General features: G+C 43.6%; 1 protein-coding gene across 1 annotated transcript in view; it reads right to left on the bottom strand.

The window, feature by feature from the left end:
* LOC114608321 (kalirin-like) overlaps nucleotides 1-25,953 on the bottom strand; it is a 473,938-nt gene that overhangs the window by 54,583 nt on the left and 393,402 nt on the right. The window contains exons 20-25 of the mRNA XM_028752277.1: nucleotides 20,448-20,567; nucleotides 13,772-13,963; nucleotides 11,515-11,664; nucleotides 8,720-8,834; nucleotides 5,713-5,828; nucleotides 5,069-5,191 (exon numbers count right to left, since the gene is read on the bottom strand). Coding sequence (XP_028608110.1) covers nucleotides 5,069-5,191; nucleotides 5,713-5,828; nucleotides 8,720-8,834; nucleotides 11,515-11,664; nucleotides 13,772-13,963; nucleotides 20,448-20,567 — 816 coding nt within the window. The remainder of the gene's footprint in view (nucleotides 1-5,068; nucleotides 5,192-5,712; nucleotides 5,829-8,719; nucleotides 8,835-11,514; nucleotides 11,665-13,771; nucleotides 13,964-20,447; nucleotides 20,568-25,953) is intronic.

Below are 25,953 nucleotides of genomic sequence, written 5' to 3'. Positions count from 1 at the left end.
CCTGTCATTGTCACCTCCATAAGAATAAAATTCCCAAACACACCGACGTTCCTTCAAGATGCAGCAGTGGCAGCCTCAGACACCTGGAAGGGGATCCTAACCACAGGAGGAGAAAGAAGAGCTCACAGAATATCACAAGGTTGACATTCTCCATGGCAAACTTGACAAGGATCAAAGCTTTTCCTCAGTTCCTGAGCTACAGGCAATCCGTTTTCTTGATAACAAATGGAATTCACCCTGACAAATTAGTGGTCTGAACTTCTTACCAAGAATCTAAGCAAACAACTGATTAATTACAAGAAGATGGCAGGGCTTTTCTTTATCCCACCATTCTAGTCTCTAACGGCTCTGACTACCCCACACACCTCTTTCCAGGCTCATCCACGGCCCTTCCTAAGAGAGTAATGTTGGAGTGGGAACAAAAAGCTTTCCCTGATGTATGACCAGGGCACAATACAATTAGTCTCTCCTCTTTAAGCATGGTGGGCTGGCCAGAGGCTAGGGTCACGGGCTGGAAGGGCTTTGGAATGGAATAGAAGAGGTGGGGCTTGGAGGAATATCCCTTCACCATGAATCGACAATAGTAAGCATGCCAGGAACGGACTAAGACAAGAAACCTGGGCTCCTGAAGACTTGCATGTCATTTTTCTCAGGGTTTTTATTTTTTTCCTGTGGGGGAAACTTTTAAAAAAAATTGTTATTTTCTTTAAAATGACTAATTTTTGTTCTAATAATCAAGAATCCCTTTTTATATACAAGTCTTGGAAGTCACTATTCTCTGCTCCTGGTCAGGTGACTTGACTGAAGACGGTGTTCTTGGCCAGGCAGTGGCTGGTCCGCTAGTGGAACCTGGATCAGAAGGCACTGAAGCTGACAGGGATCAGTAAGGAGAAAGCCTGTGATTGAGGTTATGACTGAGATTTCTCTATGAACAGTCAGCAGACAGTGTGATTGAAGTTATGACAGATTCCTCTATGAACGGTCAGCAAACAGTGTGGTCAAGCTCTATCCCCCTGGCCCTGCCTGTCTTTGCAGGAGCCATCTCTGAGGCTCTCCACTGCTGAGCCACAGCCATGCTGAATGTCATCCTCATGCATGATGGGAACAGCACCTGTGCATCCTATCCTCAGGCAGGTAGCCCTCCCTGCAGACAGGTGGGTATAGTCCCACAGTTCCATGGACAGGCCTCTATTTCAGCATGTGTCCTCTTCATCGGCCTGAAAGCCCAACCTTCCATGTTACTCATCTGTCTATCCTTACTGGCTAGCTCAGTCTGGTGTTTTAGTTCTATCTTCAGCTTTAGCTCACTGCTGGGTGAGCAAAGATAGACCAACCAGCCCAATGAGGCACCAACCATGACCACCCCCCTCCTCCCAGAATACAATATGAAGCCATGTGACCTGTCATCTTTTTGCCTGCAGCTGATGAGGTCAGAGGCTAAAACTTGCCCTATCAGGACAGCCCCTCAGTGTGGGTAAACACTTTTCAGGTGTCCCAGCTTTAAAAAATGTCTGTTTAAAGCCCTCTTTAACCCTGGCAGCATCTAAACTACAGAGACAGGGGTCAGGTGGGGAGCAGCAGAGTAGAGGAGAAAGGCAGAGAAAGTAACAGTAGGAACACTCTGGAGCACTTTGGAGGCAGAAACAGGAGGACCACGTGAGTGCTGAGGTTTGAGCAGCGTGGGTTACACAGTAAACTCCCTCTCTCTCATGTTTCTTCAGACAGACAGGAGCTTAGTGCTACTAAGTATATGGGGATGCTGGGAGCTTCACACACTGCAGGTAAGAGCTGCTTCAGAATTGGAAGTTCCTCAAAATTAAACAGAAAGGCACAGGATGGCCCAGCCATTGCAGTCCCACGTGTCCATATAAGAGGACATGCTCACACAAAACTTGTACATAGTTTTAACATTATTCATAAAACCTTCAAACTAAACATCAGTCATGTGATAAACAGGAAGTAAATATCATCAGATAAATGATAGAGAATGAAATATTATTTAGTCATCAAAGGAGATGACAAGCTGACACATTAAAATACAGGCGAATACGTAAAACACTGCGCTAAGCAAAAGAAGCAAGACATGGAGGATTACATATTAAATGATTCTATTTATATGAAATGTACAGTGTGGGCATATGCCTGAGGAGAGAAAGGAGGGAAAAACTACTCCTAATGCATACGGGGTTTCTGGAACTCAGCTGTGGCAATGATTATATGAGCTCCTGAATGTACTAAAAATCTCACTGTATTGTTAAAAAAAGAAAGAAAGAAAATCTAAATACCACTTTGTTTTTAGGAAAAAAAAAACAAACCAGAGTTCGGTTAGATGCTGAGGAGTTCAGCTTCCCTGTCATCAACTGCCTTTTCCCCTATAATTTTTGAAACAACACAAAGTACCATTTGTATTCTTCTAACTAGATTGCCTATAGGCGCACTACAACGTGCAATTGTGTGTTCTTATCTTCACCAAATCTGTCTCATTTTTATTCTTATTTTTGAGGGTTTTTATATAAAATTACCTTTCTATGCTCAGTGTTTCTTCGGCTTGATCTCATCTTTGAAGCAGAGTATAATAATTCAGCATAACTCGTTGTACTATGCAATTGTGAGGGCCGCCATAATTCCTCTGTCACTGAAGGTCAGTTTGCTCTCCATACCAAGTTCACTTCACTGGTTATAAAGACTAGAAGCCAGAGCTGACTGGTTAAAAGCCTCTGGGGAGTTGGGCTGGGGTAGGGCAGGAGGCTTCAGTCAGAGGCTCCTCATCTGAGCTGAGGAATATCCAGTCAATATTCTGACACCAATGACTCTGAGATGGAGGCCATGCTATATGGGAACACAGTAACTGCTTACAGACATAGCTCAGCTGAGCAGAAGACAGGAAACAGAGAGCCAAGCTAGAAAAGCCACATTAACACAGACTTGAGTGTCATAGTTCTGAAATCTATCCAAGATTCCTAATGTTCATGCATGTTTGTGACCTCCCTTCCATACGTTAGCTGTGCCTGGGGAACACTGGCAAGGTGAACGAAGGTGGTTCTTGTCTTCAGGGATATTGTAGGAGATATCTCTGAAAGAGACTCCTTGAGATATTCAGGCTAATATAGGAGGTAGTCCTGCACAAAGACTCCTGGAGAAAACATGACTTGTGCCAGCTCCCAGAAGGCTATAGAGATGAGGACTGAGCACAGAAGGGAAGGACCCTGAGGTGTTCAGCAGGAAGACGGGACCATAGAAGAGGTGGCACTGGACTGGAAAGGTGGGCTCCTTTCTGAAGCACCAACTAGAAAGAAGGGATAGTATTTTTAGTGGAAAAATTGTATGAGAATGGTAGTGAGGGAAAATTATATGATGGATCTCATGGAGGGTAAGAAAGCGTATCCACTCTGCCGAAGCCCAGGCTAGTGCAAAGGAACAAGGGACAAGAAAGCTGTGGTTTGGCAGGCAGGGAAGCCTGAACACACTGAAGACCATTGAAGTTCCTAAGAGATTCTTTAGAGATAAGAAGAGTGGAAGGAAAGGCTAGGAAAAAGCAATCTAATGGGGAAGCTGCTATAGTTTATGGCAGAGAAGATGGACAAAGCTACAAAGCAAATTGTAAAGGATAAACTAACATGACCGCATTCTCTGCATTTCCACATTGTTTATAAACAGACTCTGCTCCCAAGGAGTTCCGGTTACTGCTGTCATCCACCCACACAGGTGGAGCTAATACTGTAAGCACCTCCTGTTGATGGCTCATCAATGATACCATGAGTAGAGGGCAGAGAGACCCGAACTGGCGACCTCAAAATCCACTTTCATTTGGATTTGAGCAGGGCTCTGTTCTTCTGCTACATTCTTTGTGCCGTTTCTCTAGCTGGTGTTGAAATGAACCTCCTATCTGAACTCACAGCTCATCATGGCAGCCAAGAGGTCCCAAAGCTCCCAGTGATGCAAGGCTGCATGCCTAATCCTCAGTTCACAGCACAGTCACGATGTGGACAAATAGTTTTGAATATTGGCTCAGGGAGCAGGCTGAGTTTTATTAAACTAAGCTAGAGGAACACGTGCTATGATATGAAGGAGTCTCTGCAGAAGACAGGATTAGTGTGCTTGCTTCTTTGGCCCCCCAAAAACAGCTCTCACACTGAAAAGAGCACTTTCTATGTGTGGAGGGATCCCACAAAAAGCAGGCAGATATACGGGGTACTACAAAGAGAGGTCTATTACATATTAACTTCCCATTCAAAACAAGGGCCCTTGCGTCACATGCTGGCTGTGAAAACTGTTTTTTTTAAAAAATCAGCTTTTTTTTTTTTTCTGTTACAGCAAATCCTGTTACCTCAGTGTAGTGAGCTTGTGAAATATGCACAGTTTGTTCCTTAGAGACCTAGCCTGGTCACCTGCACATCTGGGGACAAATGGAAATAGGTCTGAAAGCTGGAAAGTCACCTGCTTTAGGAGCCTGTCCTTGGTGGCTTCCCAACACAGTTCTGAGGACAGTGGCTTTTGCTTTCATTACATGAAGGTGGCCAGAGCAGGGTGCTGAAAGGATGATTCGTGCTATGTGGCAGGCCCCCCCAAGTTTTCCTCAGTTCCTGAGTTACTGTTCCATCCCTCAAGGTGTACCTCCCAAGACATTCCAATTTCAAGAATATAGATGTAAGTAGAATTTAGGTATGTCTAACCTGCAGTACTCAGGCCGCATTCATCCTCAGAGAGACACGCACGTAGCCTAATGCATTTGTAGATGACTACACGTCAGTGTCAAAGGCTGGCTACTCCGGGAAGCTGTCTACAGTGTACGCATAATTTAACATGAGTGTGCCCTTTCACCTCTTATCAGCTCTGAGAAAACAAAGGAGACCCCAGATCTGGAGCGTGATAATGAGGTGTATTAGTAACCAATGTCCTGTATGGAGATGTGTAATTGTTCCAAAGGAGACAATCCCACACATGCTTTCCTTGTGCCACTCAGACTACACAGTTCTGCAAACAGAGCCCACTCTTGTTTCCATATGTAAAGTTTCCCACAGAGAGGAGCACTAGGAGGACTCAGGAAGGGGGCTGGGGCACTTCCTACCTTGGCAGGCACCCTGAATTCTCCGTACTCTTTCAGTAGCTCCTGAGTCTCCTCCGTGGTCTCTCCAGTGGAGGTATGTGTTGAGAGGTAATATTCTCCTGTTTCTTGGATCCAGTCTAGTGCCTGTGGGAAGAAACACCACCACTAGTCCCCAGAAGGCAGCTCTCAGTGGGAAAACATGCCACACTGGGAGGAAGGCTTATGTTTGGGACCCAGGAAATGTGACAGGATGGTGGGTGTGTAGCTCTGAGGGAGTTTTGGTTTTGAATTGTTTAACTTATGAAGGCTCTCCTCTGAGTTGGGACAGCTCACCTCAAAGCAGTAAACTGGGGACTATCGTGTATGAGACTAAGTTTGCATTTATGTATAAACTGGGGGCTATCACAGGTCAGACCCAGTAGCTGAATAGCTGAATATAAACTGGGGGTTATTATAGGCCAGACCCAGTGAATACCTGTGCAGCCCATCATATCTCCTGGTGTCAAACTCAGGATTGAATGCTAGAAAATCCAAATTATGGACAAGGGGAGACCTGTTCTCCCTTATCCTGTCACCTCTACCCCCTGACTTAACTCTGTCTGCTAGTGTGGTTCTCTGTATATCCCTCAGCAGTGAGACAAAGCCAAGGGGAGTTCTGGACATACCTGCTTAGCACTGCGCTCAAACACCACATATTGCTGACACTGATCTAACCGCCGCTTCTTCAAGGTCCAGAAGTGCAGGACACGATTCTCCCTCTGCAAGAGCTCACTCAAGATGGCTGTGGGTAAAGCGGGTGAGTAGCATCATGGGAAGGCTCTAAGCAAAGTCCCAACTACTTCAGTCTCACTACCAAGGGGACTGGAAAGCCTCCCTTTAGGACTAGTAAAGCACCAGAAGAAAGGGAAGGAAAGCTAGAGATAGATACAACTCCCCAGAAGGGACCAGGAGTGGGGAGAGCTTAGTAACGACCTGTGTCTGAGGATTCCATGGACATACAAGAGTGTCCCCAGATTCTCTTCACAGCAGTCAGTCCTTATGAGAGAGTTTGGAGAGAGAACCCCTGAGACAACAACTGACACAGGTGGTCTGGAGCCTCACAAGCATGGGGGCCTCTGCGGGGACTCCTAGGCATTCCTGAGGGGCTTCTGGAGGAGAGGTGGGATATGGGCAGCAGTGAGAAGGTCGGGAAGACAGTAGGGTGGCCCACAGAATGAGCTACAGTCTCAGCCCTGCACAGGAGTCAAACATGGCACTCTAACAGCAGAGCTACGGATAGAAGCTTCTGGGCAGAGGGTGGGTGGAAGTTGGGTGGTAACGGGGCTACATGTTGTCTTAGGCCCAAACTTCACTCAGGTTTTGATCTGATCTGAAGGAAGGCTGAAAGCTCTTCTTAACATCTCCTGAATGACACTATATTTGAGAATATATGTAAGGCATTTAGTACGACAAGGGAGCCGTGGTGAGGGGGAGGGTATCTCGTACATGTCATCTGTCTCCTCACTGCTCTTAACACTGTCTGATGACCTTGATTGATGAAGAGTCTTAAGTAGTATGCTCTATGATGCGTGTATCGTGATGGCCCCCACTTTGTAGTTGAAGAAACTGAGGGGAGACCTGAAACTTGTGCAGACTCATTTAGATAGGGAGGAGTAGAGTTTGGAGTTAAGCAGGAGCCTTTGACCTGAGACCACATTCTTAGCTACTCTTGGTCTCCCAGGTCCCTGGGGATGTAAAGTACACATTATGAAACTTTATTGAGATACTACAACCCTAAAATTCATTGATGTTACTTATTCTTTAGTTCCCCTCACTGCCCTGGGCCTGGAAGTTTGACTATAAGGATGGACTCGGCCCATGCCCTTTTAAGTTTGATTATAAGGATAGACTCCACCCATGCCCCTTTAAGTTTGACTGTGAGGATAGACTTTGCCGATGCCCCTTTAAGCTAAGGCACTCCATCGGCCCCTGTGGCTCACTCACTATCCATGTATTCAGCATGGAAGTTTCCCCACCTTCCCAGAGTGGTCAAGTGTTCTTTCTCATTCTCAGGCTGACCTCTGACCTCTGGCTCAGCCAAGTGACCTTCTCTGACAAAGAGACTGTTAGCTGATATGACACAAACAGGAGCTCAAATTGTGTCTGTAGACTTGACCTGTCCCTTGCTTCCCAGCAGCATCATGGCAAGAACTCTTGGGTAGCCACTGTCCTTTGGACTCAGAGCTCAGAATGAACAGACAAGAACCTAAGCCAACATCTGGAGCCAATATCCAACAGCTGCAGTGCTGAGCTTAGTCACAGCAGCTGACGGAATGGTGACAGCTGCAACATACCATCACCCGGACAACAGATTCTCAGGGTGACCAACAGTGACGGTTCTAGTTGTTGCTCGGCAATCTGCTCCCATAGTAAAACCCAAATGTAAGTGGCACTGGCTTTGGATCTAGGCAGCAGATGACAGACAGATAGACGGTCTTGCCTCCAGTGTCTGCATCTACTGGGCAAGGATCAAATAAACTCGTTTCCATGTGTTTGTGTCCTGTGCTCAGGGCTTCCTGAACATTGCACCTTTAGGAAATCAACATAACCCATCCAAATCATGGGAAGCTCTGGAGCGTTCCAAGTGCCACTATTCACCCTCCCCTCCCCCCCACTGCCTGGGAGACTTCACAGATGGAGGCGTATCCAGCCCCCTTTGGGTGCCTGTCCCATACAGTGTGGGTGTGAACATGGTCTCAGTGGTTATCCTCGCCTAAGCTGTTATCTGCAGAAGTCAGAACATATGCTCTGACATGGAGTTGCCACCCACAGGGCCTCATTCAAAAGCAAAATAACACATGGGGAAGGAGCTCCGGTTCCTCTTCCTGTTTAATTCTTTCCAGTGATTTGGATCATCCTAACTCTTGAGTTATCTGAGCAGGGAAGGGAACTCCATCGAAAGCAGTCCTTACTCTGGCCATGGTGTCCCTAAGCCTGGCTCACCCTCACTCCGAGTCAGTTCAGGTCTTCTCCCTGGACTTAGTCATCAGGGCTGTGATTTTTCTAACTGGACAAGAGGATATGTATAAAACTGGTTTCCTACACCAAGGCTAATTTCTGTATGGCAAGAGTGAACATTGAAAGAACAAAATGATAATTTAGGCCAATGTGATCAGACAATAAGCAATTTTAAAGGATATATGCTGTTTTTCATATACTCACAGACTTTATAGAATTCAAAGAGATAATAAAGATGACCTAGAATAGTAGTTATGTAAATTCTATCTGCATACAGAGTGCAGGTTCTGACTCTGTAGATCTGAGAGAGTCCGAAATTCCATTCGTATTAGTGTCCAAGTGATACCAGTGTTGCGAACTGGACACCATGTTTTGAGTAGCAAATGTTTAGACAACCTTTCTTAAGCAGTGTGGCCCAAGACTTAAATATAAATGAAAAAACAAAACAAAACTTAAAAAAAAAAAACCAAAAACTTAACAACTTGGGGAAATCTTTCAGCATGCTAAGAAACTGGATCACCAGGGCTGGTTTCACTTCACATGAGACTGTTTCTTCTTAAGGGAGAAGCCTCTGAGAACTGGAGATGACCTGAGAGCTAGATACGCAGCCTGTTGTGATGAGATGGGGTGTCTGGCAACTGAAACGAGCTGTGGCCCCTCGGGCCCCTCACTCACCTTTTACTTGCTGTTCAGGTCCCCTGGTGTGGCTGGCAACACTGGGCATGCTCACATTGTTCCTGTGGATGTACTTGAGGAACACCTCGGCATTTCGCCGTGCCAGAGTGCAGGCCTGAGAAAAACGAAGATGTGAGGCCCAGGCTCCAGTCCGCACGTGGAATTCAAGACAGTCAGAGGTGCTCTTCAGAATGATTAAGGATGGTGATGGGGATACTGGAGGGATCCAGAGGGAGGGGAGTTCTGGAGGTCACTTCCAGTTCACGGGACACTAATTCCAACTTACAAGGCTCCTACTCTGAGCTTCTTTAACCAAGATTTCTGTCCGTTTCAGACAGAAATCAGAAAGCAGCGGATTCTTCACTAAGCTGATTGGGCATTGCTAATGTTAACGCCCAGGCTGGTTTTCTTCTTTCACAAGAATGTCTCTTAAGTGACCACCGTTGAGGGCCCAGGGAAGAGAAACTTGATTAGCGAAGCCCATCTAGCAAACACACTTGATAACCTAATTCTAAATCTAAACTTAAGTTGCCAACGATTTTCAAATTTATTTGATTGCCAATCACGATCCCCTTACCGAAATAATACTGACAAGTACTCCCTTGTTGGGAAATATCAACCTCCATAAAAGAGGCAGAGCCATTGAGGGCTCCCGCCAGCAGGGGCTGGCAGAGAGGACAGGCCACATTCTCCTGATGATGCGTAGGGGTGAGGGCCAGGAAGAGCAGCGGAAAAGAAGCCCTTCAATCTAGAATCCAGATATGCTGACAGAGCATTTCTAATGTCTCTTAAACTCATGTAATTTATGAATTTCTCTAAAAATTAGTTTTATCCATAGCTATAAAACAAGTATATACTTGCTTCCTAATTTTAAATTAATAATTTAATAATATATTGAATTAATGATAATGAATGACATTATCTGTAGATCAAGTTAAAATTTAAAATCTTATATTTATCTTTTGTTCATACAAGTTATATAATTACAATGATTGTTATATAATAAATATACGTTTAAATCATATGCTTTTATGATTACATAAAAAGTAGCAACAAAGCTGGATCTGGTTAAAGCCAGTTGATGGGCCCAGGAACTCACAGGCTAATGAACTGAGAGCCATTAGTGAACGTCAAAGACTAAGGACTGTAATGGATCAATAAATGATGAACAGAGAGCTGTGCACCATCTGTTGGGCAGAGAATTCCCACAGTTACGGGGAGGTTTTTCTCTACAGCTTTAGGAATATATGAAAAACATCAGCCCAGATGGTTTTCATTCTTCTTTAAAAGACTCATTTAATTTTATAAAGAAAAAATCTTTACTTTTCTCTCTGTGTGCATATGTGCAATGTGTGGTGTACTGTGCAGGTGTGTGGGCTGTACATGTCCATACCTGCATGTGAGGAGGCCAGAGGAGGAGGGTGGGTGTCCTGTTCAATCACTGTCAACCTTGCCCTCTTGAGACAGCATCTCTAAGAGAACCAGAGCTAGGCTGGCAGCCAGCAAGACCCAGTGACCCTGCTTTTCTGTCCTCCACAGCGCTCGGGATATGTAGTGCACAAGCCTGTGACTGGCTCTCTCCATGATGCTAGGAATCCAAACCCAGGTCCTGATGCTCATACAACAGGTACTTCCCCCGCCCCAAGCCATAAACTTTAAATTTTTTTTTGTTTTTGTTTTTTGAGACAGGGTTTCTCTGTGTAGTTCTGGCTGTCCTGGAACTCACTCTGTAGACCAGGCTGGCCTTGAACTCAGAAATCCACCTGCCTCTGCCTCCCAAGTGCTGGGATTAAAAGCGTGCGCCACCACCGCCCGGCTCTTTTAAATTATTTTAAGCGCTGTAAAATTTCTACTTATCTGTATTAGTTTAACCTGCTTATTTGAGGTTCTGACTGATACCTGTGCAAACCCGATAGTAGGGAGGAGGGTAGGTCCATAAAGGGCAGGGGGGTCTTAAGAAAGGAACAGAAAGATTTGGTGGTCAAGAGGAGAAGAACTCTAATAAAAAAGGCGGCTAGTTACAGAAGTGTGACTTCAGTGGTCAGGGAACACAAATTCCCTTGGAGAAACCCAGAGGAAGAACATGAAAGTTTTGGGGTGAGTAGAGCCTGTGGACCAGCCTAAACTGGGAAGCCTGCTGCCAGGGGACTTTCAGAAGGACTTCCCTTGCTACTAAAAGCCCATATGGGCCAGGGCTGATTTCCCTCCCTGAGACACTAGGGCCGTATCAGAAACCTCCAGGAAATGTGTTTCTGCTTTCATATAGGAGAATAAACATTGTGATATTTATTGTTAATTGAAAATTGCTAGATTGATAAATAGTATCTAATTTATCACCCCAAATTTTGCAGTATCTACTAACAAAAGGTTCATTTTAATAACTTCATAAGTAGGCTTATACTGTTCAGCCAAGAGAACATTTCAGGGCTAAGGTTAGGGTTATTGATCAATGATAGATTGTTAGTCAAACAGGCATGAGGCCCTGTGTTCAAGCCCTAGCATTATAAAAGAAAACAAATTATTATTTTATAAACTGAATATAAGTGAGCAAAAGCATGTGACCATAACCACGTGATTTTGGAGTATTCTAACACTGCAGTGGCAATAATAGTGTATCCTATACCCGATGATACCAAAAGTGTCAAGAAAGAAATGAACATTAAACATTTAGTTTATGGCTTTACACATTAGCTAGGAGCTGTGTCTTCAGGCAGGCAAAGGGAAGGTTTGATGAAGGTGCAGGAGAGAAGAGGGTGAGGCTAGAGTCTGAGACCTGTGTGGCATTGTACACCGACCTTCAGGAAGGCCTCCTTCTGCTCCAGATGCTTGCTGAGGAGTGGAATGACGTGGTCCATCTCCGCCGCCGGCCCCAGCTTGTCTCTCCCGCCACACCAGTCTTCGTCTCTCCGGTACTCCTGCTCTAAGCTCTCCAGAACACTGCACACCTGGGAAATCATGGAAGCGGAGGCTCGTTAAATGACCTGCTCAGCGGGTACTCTCCGCAGACTTCTGCTGCAGAACTTTACACACTGCGGTGAAGTCCAGCCTGGAGATTTAGAATATCTTGGGATATTCTGAACAGATATTTTGAGGACCTTGTGACTGGAGCTTGGACTGTGACTGGAGGTGCAGGTTGTGGAATTGTCTCTTTACAGCTGATGGCTAAAGGCTGAAGCTATAGGGGTTGATAATATCACTCAAGAATATGAGGAAGAGTAAGAGATGAAGAATAGGCTAGATATTTGGGGGCTTTAAAGTGATATATATATATAGAGAGAGAGACACACAGAGACACACAAAGTGATATATACATATATATTATATAATACACATATGTAACATATATCATATGTATGCATAACACATATATGTATCACATATGTATACACATATATGAGATATATCTCATACACATATTCATATGCATGTATGTATGTATATATTATGTTTTATAGCTATATTGTTGTAACCTCATGATAATTTTGAATTATGTAGACCAGGCATGGAGCAGATACTTGATGGCTTGCCTCAGCATCTGTACTTGTCTGTCAGTCAGGAGCCTCAAGCAGTGGTGAAGTGAAAAGCTGCCTCTCTTGTATGATTTACGGGCCATAAACGAAAGTCATCTTTCAACTCCCCTGGGGACAGATGTTCAAAGTCCTACCATAAGGCAGTGACATCTTTAGCATCCATCTTTATTATAAAATCACATTTCTTTCTGAGGGAAAATACATTTGAGTTAACTTCAAAGACATTTTTTCAAGTTATAAATATTCAGAGAGACCATGAAGGGGACCTTATAAATGACCTCAGAAGAAAACAGAGCATCAGAGAGAGTTCACAGGGAGAGTTATGCTGAGTGTTACAGTGGGAGTCTCATGGCAGCCTTGTGTCAGTTCATGGAGGGTACAGAAAATAGAAACTCAGCAGATATTTGCCTAGGAAGCATAAGAAGAGAGCTTCCATCCCTAGTGTGGCAAAACCAATCAACCAACCAGAGAGCAGAGCCCTGAATTCCTACGCCTTCCTTCAACTGCTTTGGGTACTTGCTGGGCACAGAGTTGGGAGAATAGCTGTAACTATCTCGACCTTCTCTGAAAAAGTCATTCTTCTTAGTAAAGATTATGTCAGTTTGTTTTTGAAACACGGTCTCATCAAGCCCAGGCTGGCCTTGAATTTGCTATGTAGCTAAAAGTGACCTTGAAATTCTGGTCAAGGGCTTTATGCATGTTGGGCAAACACTCTACTAACTGAGCTACATCCTCGCCCAAGGATGTGGCTTTCGGACAGAATGTTCACTGAGTTATGAATGCAGCTGAACGATGACTCAGGCAGAATCCCCTCCTCATGCTTGGCATGTCACGAGAAGTCTGTCCTCAGTCAAAAGATCATTTGTCTAGCCCCACCTTTCCTACTTTTAATGCAAGACACAAAGCATGCATGCAAGCTTATGTCTTCAGATAAAACAGATAACAAAACATGCAGAAATGTCCCGACTAAGACACTTGAGACCTGTTCCACACTAGGACAGAATCAAAGCCTTGAAGAGGTCTTGTACAGTAGGTTCTGGGTTCTTCTGACTCTGAATGCATTTTAAGTAGCTGCTGCTGAGGAAGCATGAGAGACACATGAGCAAGCTGGATACAAGGTACAGTTTGGAGTCTAGCTATACCAAGTTCAGGGAAATCAGCTGAATCCTAGGTACTTAAACAGAAAACAAATGCTGATTCATATTATCAAGTGTGGGGGTGGTTGTTACACAGTGCTATTCTGACAGTGGCTGACTGATACACTGCTTATTCAACACATACAATTTCTACTTCAACACCTCCATACTGATCTGATGAGTTAGAGACATTTATGAAAAAGAAAATCACATGGTTCCTTGCCGTAAAGGAAAAAAAAATAAAGAGGTAGGAAAGCCAATGGTAGTGCTCCATTTTATTCTCACTGGTTAGTGCCAGCATGCCTGGCTGTTGATGCTGTACTGTAATTTGAGGCAGGAAACAGCCTCTTTCATCTTCCACTCATGTCCACAGATTTCCCTCTCACCTGCTCAGAGGTCTTGTAAAAGGCCACAGAGGCATTGACGAGTTTCAGCCGGTCTTCCATCTTTAGCATGAGCTGTTGCCAGTGGAGGGCCACCTTCTCAGCACATTCCCGGATGGCGTCAGCATCATAGTGGCCAGCCTGGAGCAGTGCCTCCGCCTTCTGCTGTACCTGCAGGGCGCTCTGGTGCGTCTTCTGCAAGGAAGTGGCATGAAAGAGGGACTGGGCACGAGGGGAGGAGAGAGAGGTCCATGGAGCAGCCCAGGTGTGATATGGGAGGGGTGGAGTGAGGTGTGGTTGGAAAGATGCAGAGAAGTTAAAGAGCTTTAAATGACTGATCCAATTGTCACGGCGATCAATACATTACTGTCTTTAAGGCACATTTACACAAAGGAAATCATACATGTCATCCATCTCTCAGGACCCTGACTCCTGACCCCATTCTCAACTTCCTACTCCCATTACCCTAGATTTTAAGGCTACTTCAGTTCACATAGTAGAGAAACAGAAGATGTGTAGAAACCTTGTCACTAATTGGCCCCTTAATCTCTTTTTCAAATTTAATCATAAAGTTGTTCATCGCTGAACTTTCAATGATTACCAACCAATGCAGCAGTGTACAGATTAAATAAGCACTTTCCCCAAACACGTGTAACACACATCTCAGCTAGCAATGCACATCTGAACCACTAATGATCAGCTGAAAAGGATTCCGGTACAATGGGGAAACTTGGTAGGTTACTAGACCAGAAGAATGAACTCTCCCGTCCCCACCATAACCCATCAGTTAACAACACCAAAGAAGCAGGCCTGCAGGCAAATGAGCTCACAGTTGGAGCCTTTCATTATTTGCAATGGATTTTAGAAGACAGGCACTTGCTTTACGGTTTCTGATTAGGGCTAACTCTGTTCTGGACCTTAACTGCAAGAGGCTGGGGGACCTGGCTGGAGGACTAAGTGGCAGGAAAAAACCAGCCAAATGAGGTTTAGGCTTTGTAAGACAAACACAGATGGGATGATCTCCCTGTTGGATAGTTTTATGTCTACTTGACACAAGCTAGAGTCATCTCAGAGGAGAGAACCTCAATTAAGAAAATGACAAGCCTGTAGGGCATTGTCTTAATTAGTGATTGATGGGGGAGGGCCCAGCCCATTGTGGGTGGGGCCATCCCTGGGCTGGTGGTCCTGGGTTCTACAAGGCTGAGCAGGCCATGGGAAGCAGGTCAGTAGGCAGCACCCTTCTGTGGTCTCTGTCAGCTCCTATCTCCAGGTTCCTGTCCTGTAGAAGTTCTTGTCTGGATTTTCTTCAGGGATGAACAGTTCCTCTCCAATTTGCTCTGCTCAAGAGATGTTCGATCCCAGAAGAAGTAACCCTACCTAGAACAATCTCCATGAGGACATCAGAGTGCTACTGACTTGGGAAAGCTACCAGCATCACGCCCTGGGCTGCTGGATCCTTCCAGCTAATAGTGGTGAACAACGGTAGCTAGAACACAGTGACACTCCAGAATTCTTTTCTACTTGGCTTGGGCAGCAGGGCTCAAACCACTTTTATAGCTGACTCATTCAGCACTCCTTGGGTCTGAGAGCAACTCCCTCATTTTCCCCTAAGCTTCTCCTTGATCTCACCACATACGTCTGCCTTTCCTCGTCATTAGAGTTCATCCTGTACTTCCTACTTACTTAGCTCTGTCTACCTGGCTTCTATGTGCTGCCCTCATCCCAAACCTGCAGCAGCACCACGATTCCATCTCTACCAGCATCCCTGGCCCTTTGGAGATTTTACCCCGACAACCTTAGTTCTAATGACTGTCAGTGCTGGGCTCCTCACCGCTAGATAAAGCTAGAGGAAGTAAATGAAAGGGCAGAACAATCCCTCCGAAGCCCTGACTTCTTTGTATTAGGAACTGTTTCCTAAATGAAGAGATGCCAAGGTTAGCCTTGCTAACTGCTCACATCTTCAGAGCTCTTATCTGCTCCCATGGCTTCTATTATTTTATCTTCGAAGAAGGCTCTTCTTAGTGTCAGATCCTCTTCTGGAATTGTCTTCTGATGCAAGGGAGCCCACCTCTCACCCTTCTGAGGAGGTGCTGCCATCTGTGGCAGGGCAGATACCAAACCCATTTCTTTAAAAGTCACTGGTCACTTATATTGGTGGCCTCCTCCTACCCATTTCCGCTGCCACCTAGAATTAGTTACAACCTTGACCTCACCCCTGACTGTATCTCCCCACTCCTCCAACCCAGCCAGGCCCTCACAACTTGATATATGCATGTTTATGCAGGAGAAAGAGCCATTTTTCTTTCCTTCCAGTTCTATTTCACAGATCTATCCTGTGCATTGCCTTTTCCTTTTCTTCTCATGTGGCATACTAGGATTTGTCTTGGGGTCCTGAACATGCCAAGCACACATTCCACCACTGAGCCACATGTCCAGTGCCTCGCAGACAGTTCTGGTGGTTCTGCTTAATTTGATGATTTAGGAAGTGCTCCGGTTACTCTTTTCATCCCTAAGGCTTCCATCTTGTGAGCACCACTTCTTTCTCTCAGTTCAAAGTCTTCAGCGCCTCCCTCATTGCTTCAAAACTAGGTCTGAACTGGCTGTCACAAGAGCCCTCCATGATGTGGTCTGTCTTCACAATACCAAGTACACTTTCTCCCCAAACCTCCAAAAGCAAGCCACAAACTTTTCTGCCTTGCCCTTCTTTCTTCCTGTCCTGGGCAGATGCTCTAAGCCCCTACCAATGGTCCCTTCTGCCCTTTGAAACTTGCCTCAAACCTGCCCTCCTTCAGCGAACCTTTTCAGATGGCTTGAAACTCAGGGCAAACCCCCTTTCTCTAAACTCTGTTGTTACTTAGCTAACTCTTGGAGGGTTCCTGTTGCTTAGAAGGAAAAACTGTCACAGTAGAGGAAGAGGTGTGTGTGGGGTCAATCAAATGACTATCACTTCTCCAAGTGTGTGTGTGTGTGTGTGTGTGTGTGTGTGTTCTGTGCTGGGCCCTATGATTATGCATTGACTTTTCTGGTTCCCACAGCCCTTCTATGAGGTGGATTTTATTTCCAGCTCAGTGATTAAGACATCAAGACACAGCAGGCTAAACAGCACGCCTCAAAACCTACATCAAAATAAGTGGTAAAACCAGACTCGTGTTTGACCTATTCCCAAACTCACGTTCTTTTACGGCACATGACTTTTTCTCTAGGATTGGAATGAAATCTACGGCATCTCTCATTTGTAAAAAGGTTCTCCGGATAAATGTTAGTGATTATGACAATTATGTCTTCTGCCCTTAACATGTAATAACTGCCAGTGTAAACCTGTTTTAATGTTTTATCTTCAGAGAGTGCAGAGCAATCTTCAGTTCTGTGTAATTTGTGTTATGTAATAAACTCTGTTCCTTACTCTGAAACTCATTATTCTATAGCAGTCTTGAGTGAGATTTTCTGCTTTAATTTCCTGAATGATAAATTCTCATCCGTGTGGTCTAATCTTAGCTTTGCTAAGCTTAAGTCATTATTTTTCATCCATTTTCACTCCTTATCATCTAATCCTATTGAGTGTTAGAGTTTTAAGATGTGGGTTATCAAGGACATTAATATTTAGTAGGTGTAAGTGCAAGAAAATTGAACCAAATCAATTGAATTTATTATCTAGTTTTAACCACTTTTCTGGTATAATATTTATACTCAAATGCATGGGAGGATTTCAAATAAAAATGGATTTTAAAGTTGAGCTTCTCTGTCTGAAGGTTGTAGTTTCTGAGGGCACAACAGTGCCTCCAGAGAAACTAACAAATAAGAATCCATTTTGTTTAATAAACTACACTGTGTTGAGGCACTGTTTGGGTCTCTGTGCAGTGTTCTGGGGACGTTTTCCTGAAAACAAGGCTTATCAGGGGCAAATTCTGACCTTCCCAGGGAAACCTCCAAAGCAAGGCTTAGAACAATCCTGGCTTGGCCAGGGTCATTCCAGTGTATGACTGCTTTTCTAGATTAGTTATCAATAACTCTCTCTTTTCCTTTTGTTTTGATTGAGATAGGGTCTGTCTACGTAGCCCAGGCTGACTTTGTAATCCTCCCGCTTCAGCCTCCAGGAGCTCTGGGATTATATAATTGGCACTCCCTTTACTCTTAAAACTGTTTACACAACAAATTTTATTGTTTCACCAATAGCTATTTTCCCAGTAGAACCCTTGAGCTAGCTTCCTTAGGTAATAAGAAGGCAAATTATACCCCATCCCACCCCCAGCAATCAGCAAAAGACCTGCAGTAATGCTGGCACACAGGGAAAGTCAAACTAGGCTGCTTAGTCTTCCTTTAAAATCACTTGTATCCAGCTAGGTATAGTGTAGTACATGTTGTAGTCCATCACTCAGGGGGTCGAACATTAGGGCAGCCGTGAATTTGAGTCTTGCATAGGCTAAATAGTTAAGTTCAAGCTCAGCCTGGCCTACACAGTGAGACTCTGTTTCAAAGAAACATTGCTTGCATCTTCTCTGGCATATTCTTCTGATGCAGAGCCCAGTTTAAACTTAGTACAGATAACCACAGGCTGTCTGGAGGAGCGTATGGGCAGTTCTGGTTGTGCTCCTTGTTCACTTAGTTACACCACGACCTAATGATCCTTCATCACCAAGATGTTCTGGTAATTCTATATGCTCTGCTATCCCAGAGATTACAGACACCCTAGAGTCACCTATAGCTTAGCATAAATTATTTACTAAAGCAATACCCCTATAAACTCCCCAGGAGGGATTAGGAAACATTTGTCCCTAGCTAGGCTCTACTATGTAACAATGTAGCAATATCTTCCCAAATTAACACCTGCTGCATACACAGCCACACAGAGTTTAGTCTTTCGATACACTGTGGAAACATTTACCCACCCTTTATCAAAGTTCACTGGGGTTCTCTAGTGTGCTGTGAGGCTTGGTCTGACTTATCAGACATTTGTTTAAGAAACTGGAAATGTAATCACCCAATCCAAGTACTCTTATTCAAGGAGAAAGACGACCAAGAGTTATTTTTGCCTAAAGTCCCCATAGCTTCACGTCATGCTCCAATCTGTTGACAAACCCTTACTGCTGCCTAAGCCTATAGAGTAGTGGTTCTCAACCTTCCTAATGCTCTGACCCTTTAAAACAGCTCCTAGGTTGTGGTGACCTCCCAACCATATGATTATCTCATTACTGCATTATAACTGTAATTTTGCTACCCTTATGAGATATAGTGTAAATATCTGATATGCAGGATATCTACTATGCAACCCCTGTGAAAGGGTCACTCAAGTCCAAAGGGGTCATGACCCATAGGTTGAGAACCAATGCTATAGACACTTGACCAGTAAGTACCTGGTCATAACCCTAATCTAGGTGTCTCCTGAAGAACTCTTACCATATCAATTTGAGATTGCCAATAAACTGTAACAGAGACATAAAACTCCTTGCTTCGGGTAGCTCTTCTACAGCAAGCAGATTGCTCATACTGCATGTGCAATATACTGCCTGCTTTTCAATCTCAAATCCCAGATGGTACCTACAGACTACTAATACTTCCTAAGAAGATATCAAGTAGCTTATGGAAACATGTCAGTCATCTTAGCGCCATTTTTAGATGCATGAAAGATGGCTTCTGGAAAATTAAATGGCTGAATTCAATTAATATCAGTTTACAAAAGGCTATCAATCAGCTGGACTACCACATTAAAAGACATTTATGAGCACAGATAATTAAAATTCAGTATTTTTCTGCCACTGTTATGTAAAATAGTGGTAATTTTAAAAAAAGAAAATAGCCCCTTTGTAGTTCCTACACACCTAGAAGTAGGCAAAGTTTTCCACTGAACCACATGTACCAAGGATCTGAGGTTTTTGTCTTTTGCCTTTTCCCTGCGGGTGCTGAACCTATTTTGTTTTTAATATAGATCCATGGGCCATTTCTATTCTTTCTCAGACACCACTGAGAAGCAATCTGTTAAAGTCTCTCTGGGAGGAGAAGGTCCTAGCAGGAAGATAATTGAAGGTATTATTTAAAGCAAGGCAGCATTACTTTATCCAAAGTGAAATTTTCTTTTTAAATGGGCATTTTTTTTTGTTTTTAACCTTAGTAAAAAAGTTTACCAAAGTCCCAGCTGGTAAACTTCTACTTGCAGTTTATTCTTCAAATATGGCCTCTGCTAGTATAACCGAACGGCCACTTTGAGCATGCAAACTACATGATACCGTTTGTTGCAAGCCTTGTGGTCCTTGTTAAAAGTCAAAATTCCAACCTAAACTCCAAGTTTTATAAGAATTATTCCAATTTACTACTGACCTGTGCAACTGTTTATCCTCATTTCCGAGTAGTTTTCAACCGGAAACCTTGTCACCTTTTACCTTTGTATTTCTCACTCGTATAAAGTTTGTGAGTAAAAATGAGTAAAAATCTAACTGCACTAGGGACTTAAAGCCTGAGGAGGCAGCACACATTCTCATCTGAATACATGGCTGCTGATATCTTGGGGACAGAATGAAACCTTCATTCTGCATTCCTGAGTGTGAAGGAGGCTCCTACACTATGCCACTAGAAAGCACAAGGGCTCCACCACCTGAGGCAACACTGGTTTTTCGGACAGCCATCCTACCCGAGGCCCAGAGTCAAAGAGGTGAACAGAGACAGTGCATCCAGATTTGGGGGTTACCTCGATGGCTAGCTGGAACTGCTCATGTTCCCGCTGTAGCTGCTCTGCCTCAGACAAAGAGCTGGCGTTGACCAGGCTGGCGTTGAGCATTGACTCTCCGTTGCGGATCCATCCCAGAACCTAGGGAGTTGGGGCAAGCACTCAGGTGAATAGTTCTCCACAGTTTCTCCAGAGCTGTTGCTTTCCCTGTGGCTATCTCAATCAAAGGACTGTCTTTTCTTTCCTCTTAGAGAGAGGACAGCAAGGATCCTGAGGCACCATCTTCCCATCTCCCTGTATCTGCTGTCATAAGACATATACTCCCTGAACCAGCTTGTCCTCACGTCATTTCCTCCCCGTATCCCTCTGCTGTCCCAAGGTTCCCACTAAGTTAATTAACACGACTTCATCTGGCTATATTTTATGCACGTTTAAACTTCTTTCTCAAACACAGAATGAAATAGAGAAATTCCAATTGTTGGTATCTTTTTCTTTCAGTGTTTTTATTATGTATTTGTTTTATTTGCTGAGAATTTCATACAGTGTATTTGGATTATAACCTTTCCTCTTCCCTAACTCTTTATTTTTTTTTTAAGGCCCAGTTCAAATAAGAACCTCTTGAATTTGTCACTCTTCTTGTTAAAAATAATCTTCTCCTCCTGCAGTCTGGCTGGTTGGTGTATTTTGTGTGGGTCACTTTAGCATGACTTACCACAGAACAACTTTTTGGTTATTTCAACCTATATTTTACCTCTCTCTTAAAAATGTGAACTTCCTAAAGTCTAGGGAAAACTTCTAGTCAAACTTTAATCTCCCATATTTACTTAATGGCTCTTGCATAGTAATGTTTTGAAAGTAATGCAGATTACCCAAGTCATGCCCTGGGGACCTATATCTTACACAGCAGCCCAGAGTATACAAGCTTGAGTAAGCAAACAACTCAAAGGAAGGACAGGAAGCAAGCAGAAGTCAAAGACAGATCATTACCAAAAGGGAGAGTAGAAATCTAATGAACTTAAATTACCCAGTGGCCTGAATACAACTCTGAGGGTTCCTGATAAGTACTGGGGAAAATGAAATCTAAAATGGGGGGAAAAAAGAAATCTAAAATGGGAAATATCAGGAGAAAGGGGAGCAGGAATTAGTACTGCCCAGAAATCAGTGGTTCTCACGACCACAAGACACGGCACAGTAGCAAAATTACAGTTAGGAAGTGGCAACAAAATAAATGTATGGTTGGGGGTCCCTTAGTCCATTGGAAATATATTTTCTTATAGTCACAGGTTGAGAACCGCTGGTCTAGAGTGGTCAAGGGAATAGAGCTATTGTAATTATCAGGCTAACAGACTTGGTACAAATAATCCAAAAGGAAGACCTAGGCTCTGAAGACTTACCTGGTGTGTGGTGACTAGAACAAGGCAAGGATCTCCTTTCCTAGGGAGCCTGAGACTCTTGCTTGGTGAGGAAAGAAGTTCTGAGATTTCAAAAATCAATGAATACCATCTGTATGTCACTCCTTGTAAAGGAGAAGACACTGCAATCTATTTCTGAGTGGTTCTTAGCTTTTTATTTCTTGTGTTGAACAAATAGAGACTTTGTTCTCCTGGTGTCCTGTCCTGTAACTCTCACAGGCACCCTGCAGATTTCCTTCCTAAGCAGAAGCTGACTGATGCCTTACTGTGCATAGATAACACGAGGAATACATCCTGCCTGAGCTGGGTGATTTGGATTGAGATGTTAATTCGTGGCCAATCTGGCAGACTGTGGATGAGATGCCAGTCTGTATAGTAATTAGCTGTTGGAAATAACTGTTCAGCTTGTATGTGTAAAATCCTTGTTGTCCCTGGTGGACTGTGGCTGGCTGGTTCGAGGTGCTAATGACTTTGAAAAGCTGCCTGTTGATCTGGGAACATGCATTCACAGACTGCAAGGCCAAACTCTTTGCCTCTTTGGAAAAACAGAGCTCACAGTGTATATTTTTAACTACGTCTCTCTATCATGTTTCGCTGCTTTCTGCATGCTTTGGAGACTCTTTTGTGGGTGTCATCAAAATACCTTCTGCATGAGCATCACAAGTTAATGTTAGTCTACTCCTCAAGGGTCGTGCTAGAATATTTTCTCTAGTTCTAGCCATGTCAGTTGTAGCTACAGTGGTGGGACTACCCACTTCCCAGCATCCCTGAGTGATGTCATGCACTTGCATATATACTTCTTTCAGTACATCATAGGATATTCTTGTTTAGCTATATTTCCAAAATTCTGTTTACAAAGGCATTCTAGAACTTTAGAGTCCTAATGATCTGACTTTAGGAATACAGAGATGCATGGAAGTTTATAGCATGGCTTTAAGCCAGGGTGGAACTGAGCACCGTGAGTCAATTCTTGAAGCAAAACGGGAATAATGGATAGAAGAATAACATCTGAACTCAGAGAGCCTGACCTTGTTCCTTCTTTTACAAAATCTATAACTTCCCTGAACCTCAGTGGTCTCCTCCATGTCTGGATACCCCTTTCCCTCCTTTTGGCATCACGGGGCTGAGGCAATGTACCAAGAAATGCTAAGCTGGATGATAATGACTATGCTGCTAGTTTTGATTTTCAGCTTGGAGCTAAGATGGGCATTGCTGTGATCAGTTACAATTCTCTCAGCATGGAAAAAAGCCATTTAACTTTATTCAGTTATTTAATGGGACACCATTTCGATGTCGCACCCGTCTCCAGGTTGCTATCATTCTTTGTCCTCAGATCACCGAGAGTCCTGTTGGCATAACTGTCTATTAGGAGGTTCTTTCAATTCTTCTGGTTCATCAAATGTGTTAGTTATTATCCCTTGAGCATCCAAGTGTGCTAGGTAGTGGGAGAAATATCGTAACTAAAATGAGAAAATATTGGTTCTATTAATATCAAACTGTGACTTTAGAAACATTTAATCAAAGGTCAGCTTTCTCACCTGTAAAATGTATCTACTTTCCTTCACTGAACAAAAGAGTTAGAAAATAAAATAAAATCCTTAATGTAAAAGCACTTTTCAAATCATAATAGTAGCATTTCGCGCTAATCAACTGCAGTAACAATGTACCTAATGGGTAAGCGCTATGATTTAAATGTAAAATGTCTTCAATAGGCTCATGTGTATGAACACAGTCCCAAGATGGTTCTTGCCACACTCTTTGGGAGGAAGTGGGTTACTGGGCAGGCCTCAATGCTTTAAACAGTGAGCTACTCTTTGCTCATTTTCTGCTCCTGAGTGCTGACCTCCTGACAAGCATGCCTTTTCTGCCTGTTCTCATGTCTTCCCCATCATGATACACTGTATCTCTCTGTAAGCCAAAAGAAACCCTTCTCTTGCAAGTTGCTTTTGTCAAGGTATTTTATCGTAGAAAGGACAAAGTGACTAAGACTTTGATGGAGACAGATAGCTTTAAAGGTCATTTCCTTCTCTAACACTTCCCATCCTGATAAAATCCAAAGATTGTCCCTCGAACCATGGAGAATGATGCGTATTCAGAAAGAAAATGAATATGAAGAAACCAGAGATTGGAAGAATATTACTGTTTGGGGACTAGAGCACCAGGCCAAGAATTCAGCTTAGACTGTCTTTGCTAAGCAGGAGAGCTAAAAATACAGACCTTTTATTTCCTCAGGTCAAAGAGGCTCATGTAAGCCTACACCAGGAATAGACAATGGCTACCCACAGATGATGATGCCCTGAAGCTGGGCAGCCTGGATCCAGTTCTCTTGGAGGTTGGAGAAATGGCTTGCAGATGACTGTTCTCCCAGTCATACCCACCATAAAGTCAAGAAGTTGTTCTCAAGTCAACTGACTCAGGATTGTTACTGTAGATGACCTCTCTCGAGGCCTGGTTGCTTCTGTGACTCCAACCACAAAATAAATTCTTAGCTCCCTAGATGTCTATCTTCAGAATTTCTTAGTTCTGGAAGTACATGAGAGTGTATGTGCTCATCATTTATGGCTTTATAGGCTGTGTCCATATCCTATTATGTTTCCTTAATTATCTCCATTTGAAAACAATGTCCTTTTGTTTCTCTTGCTTGAACCTATGCCAGCTCCTTTCTGACTCTGATACATACTCACCAAAACTAAACACAGTAATCATCACAGGAGCATAAGGGCGGGCTAGTATTTTTTCTTTGTTTTAAGTGTATATACTGATTATAAGCAAATTCTGGCCAGATTTGGCCCACAGAAGCAATCCAATTATTTTACAAATACATGGTCTCTCAATTTATATTCAATATATACATACAGAATTCATGTGGGCATGCATTCTGTTTTATGCCATTACATCATCCCCAACCACCACCTGAATTTATCTGATAGATGTGAGGTCACCTTTACTTCAAGTAGTAATGTTCCTGGAAGCAGCCAGAGAATTCTGTGGGGCCTGGAGAGTAATCTGAGTGGCATTCGGGTGACCTGGGACCTGCACCATGTGCTGTAATCAGTGCAGTGGTTTCCCTTCAGGGTCTGGTTTTCTCCTAAGGTGTGTGTCCTGCCTATCTTAGATACAGCCGATCACTGAACAAGAAATCTGTGGCATTCATCAGTCTGTGACATTTTATTTGTTTGGAATAGTTGAAGATAAATTTCAGTCAAATGTCTATGAATTCTTCATTCTTTAAAGCTTAACTTTAATGTAATTTCCAGATAACTATCCTTAGGATTATGATGGCCACATACAGTCAAATGCAAACCGTTAATGTATCATCTCCAAGAACAGAGCTGTATCACAACACAGTATTGATCCCTCCAATTTTGGCCTCATTAATGGCACTTTAGTTAGGGTATCTCCCCCTCCCTCCTGCCCACCCTCCTGCCTGCCTTCCCACCCTCCTGCTCTCCCCCTTTCTCTTTGAGAATATATTCTCTCAAGCCCGCATCTAAACTTAGCTTCACTGATCAATACTGACATCTAAATTAACTCCCTTTTCCAAGTGTCAACAGCTTAGAAATCAATATTTCTTGCTCCACCAATTTCCATCAGACACAAATGCTTCCTTTGAAAGTGGATCAGATGGACGCTTGATGAGGGAGCCTCTACCGACAAGGAAAACAAGTCTGGCTAATGAGGCATGGTGGCTTAACCAAGCGGCAGTTCCTGCTGCCGTGGGGGACCACCGTCCTCTGGAAATGCCTCTGTGGGTTTCTCAAGTGTCAGTTGAGCACTTATTCTTTCTTGTTTGTTTGTTTGTTTGTTTGTTTTTCTAGACACAGGCTTTCTCTGTGTAGCCCTGGCTGTCCTGGAACTCACTCTGTAGACCAGACTGGCTTTGAACTCAGAGATCCACTTGCCTCTGTCTCTCGAGAGCATTCGTCCTTATATAGATTTTTAACTACAATTCCCCTGTGGGTTATCCATGCCTTGCTGCTGAGCAGGCACCTGCAGAAGGAAATGACATCCTCCAATTCATGAAATTATAAGTGGGAATGCACTTAGATATAGTCCACTGATGCTGGAACAAAACATAAAGCAAAAAGTAAAAGCAGTAGTATAGGTTTTTCTTC

Source organism: Grammomys surdaster, unplaced genomic scaffold, assembly GCF_004785775.1.
Source record: "Grammomys surdaster isolate TR1022 unplaced genomic scaffold, NIH_TR_1.0 125889, whole genome shotgun sequence".
Taxonomy (NCBI): Eukaryota; Metazoa; Chordata; class Mammalia; order Rodentia; family Muridae; genus Grammomys; species Grammomys surdaster.
This window is presented reverse-complemented; position numbering and strand designations above follow the sequence as displayed.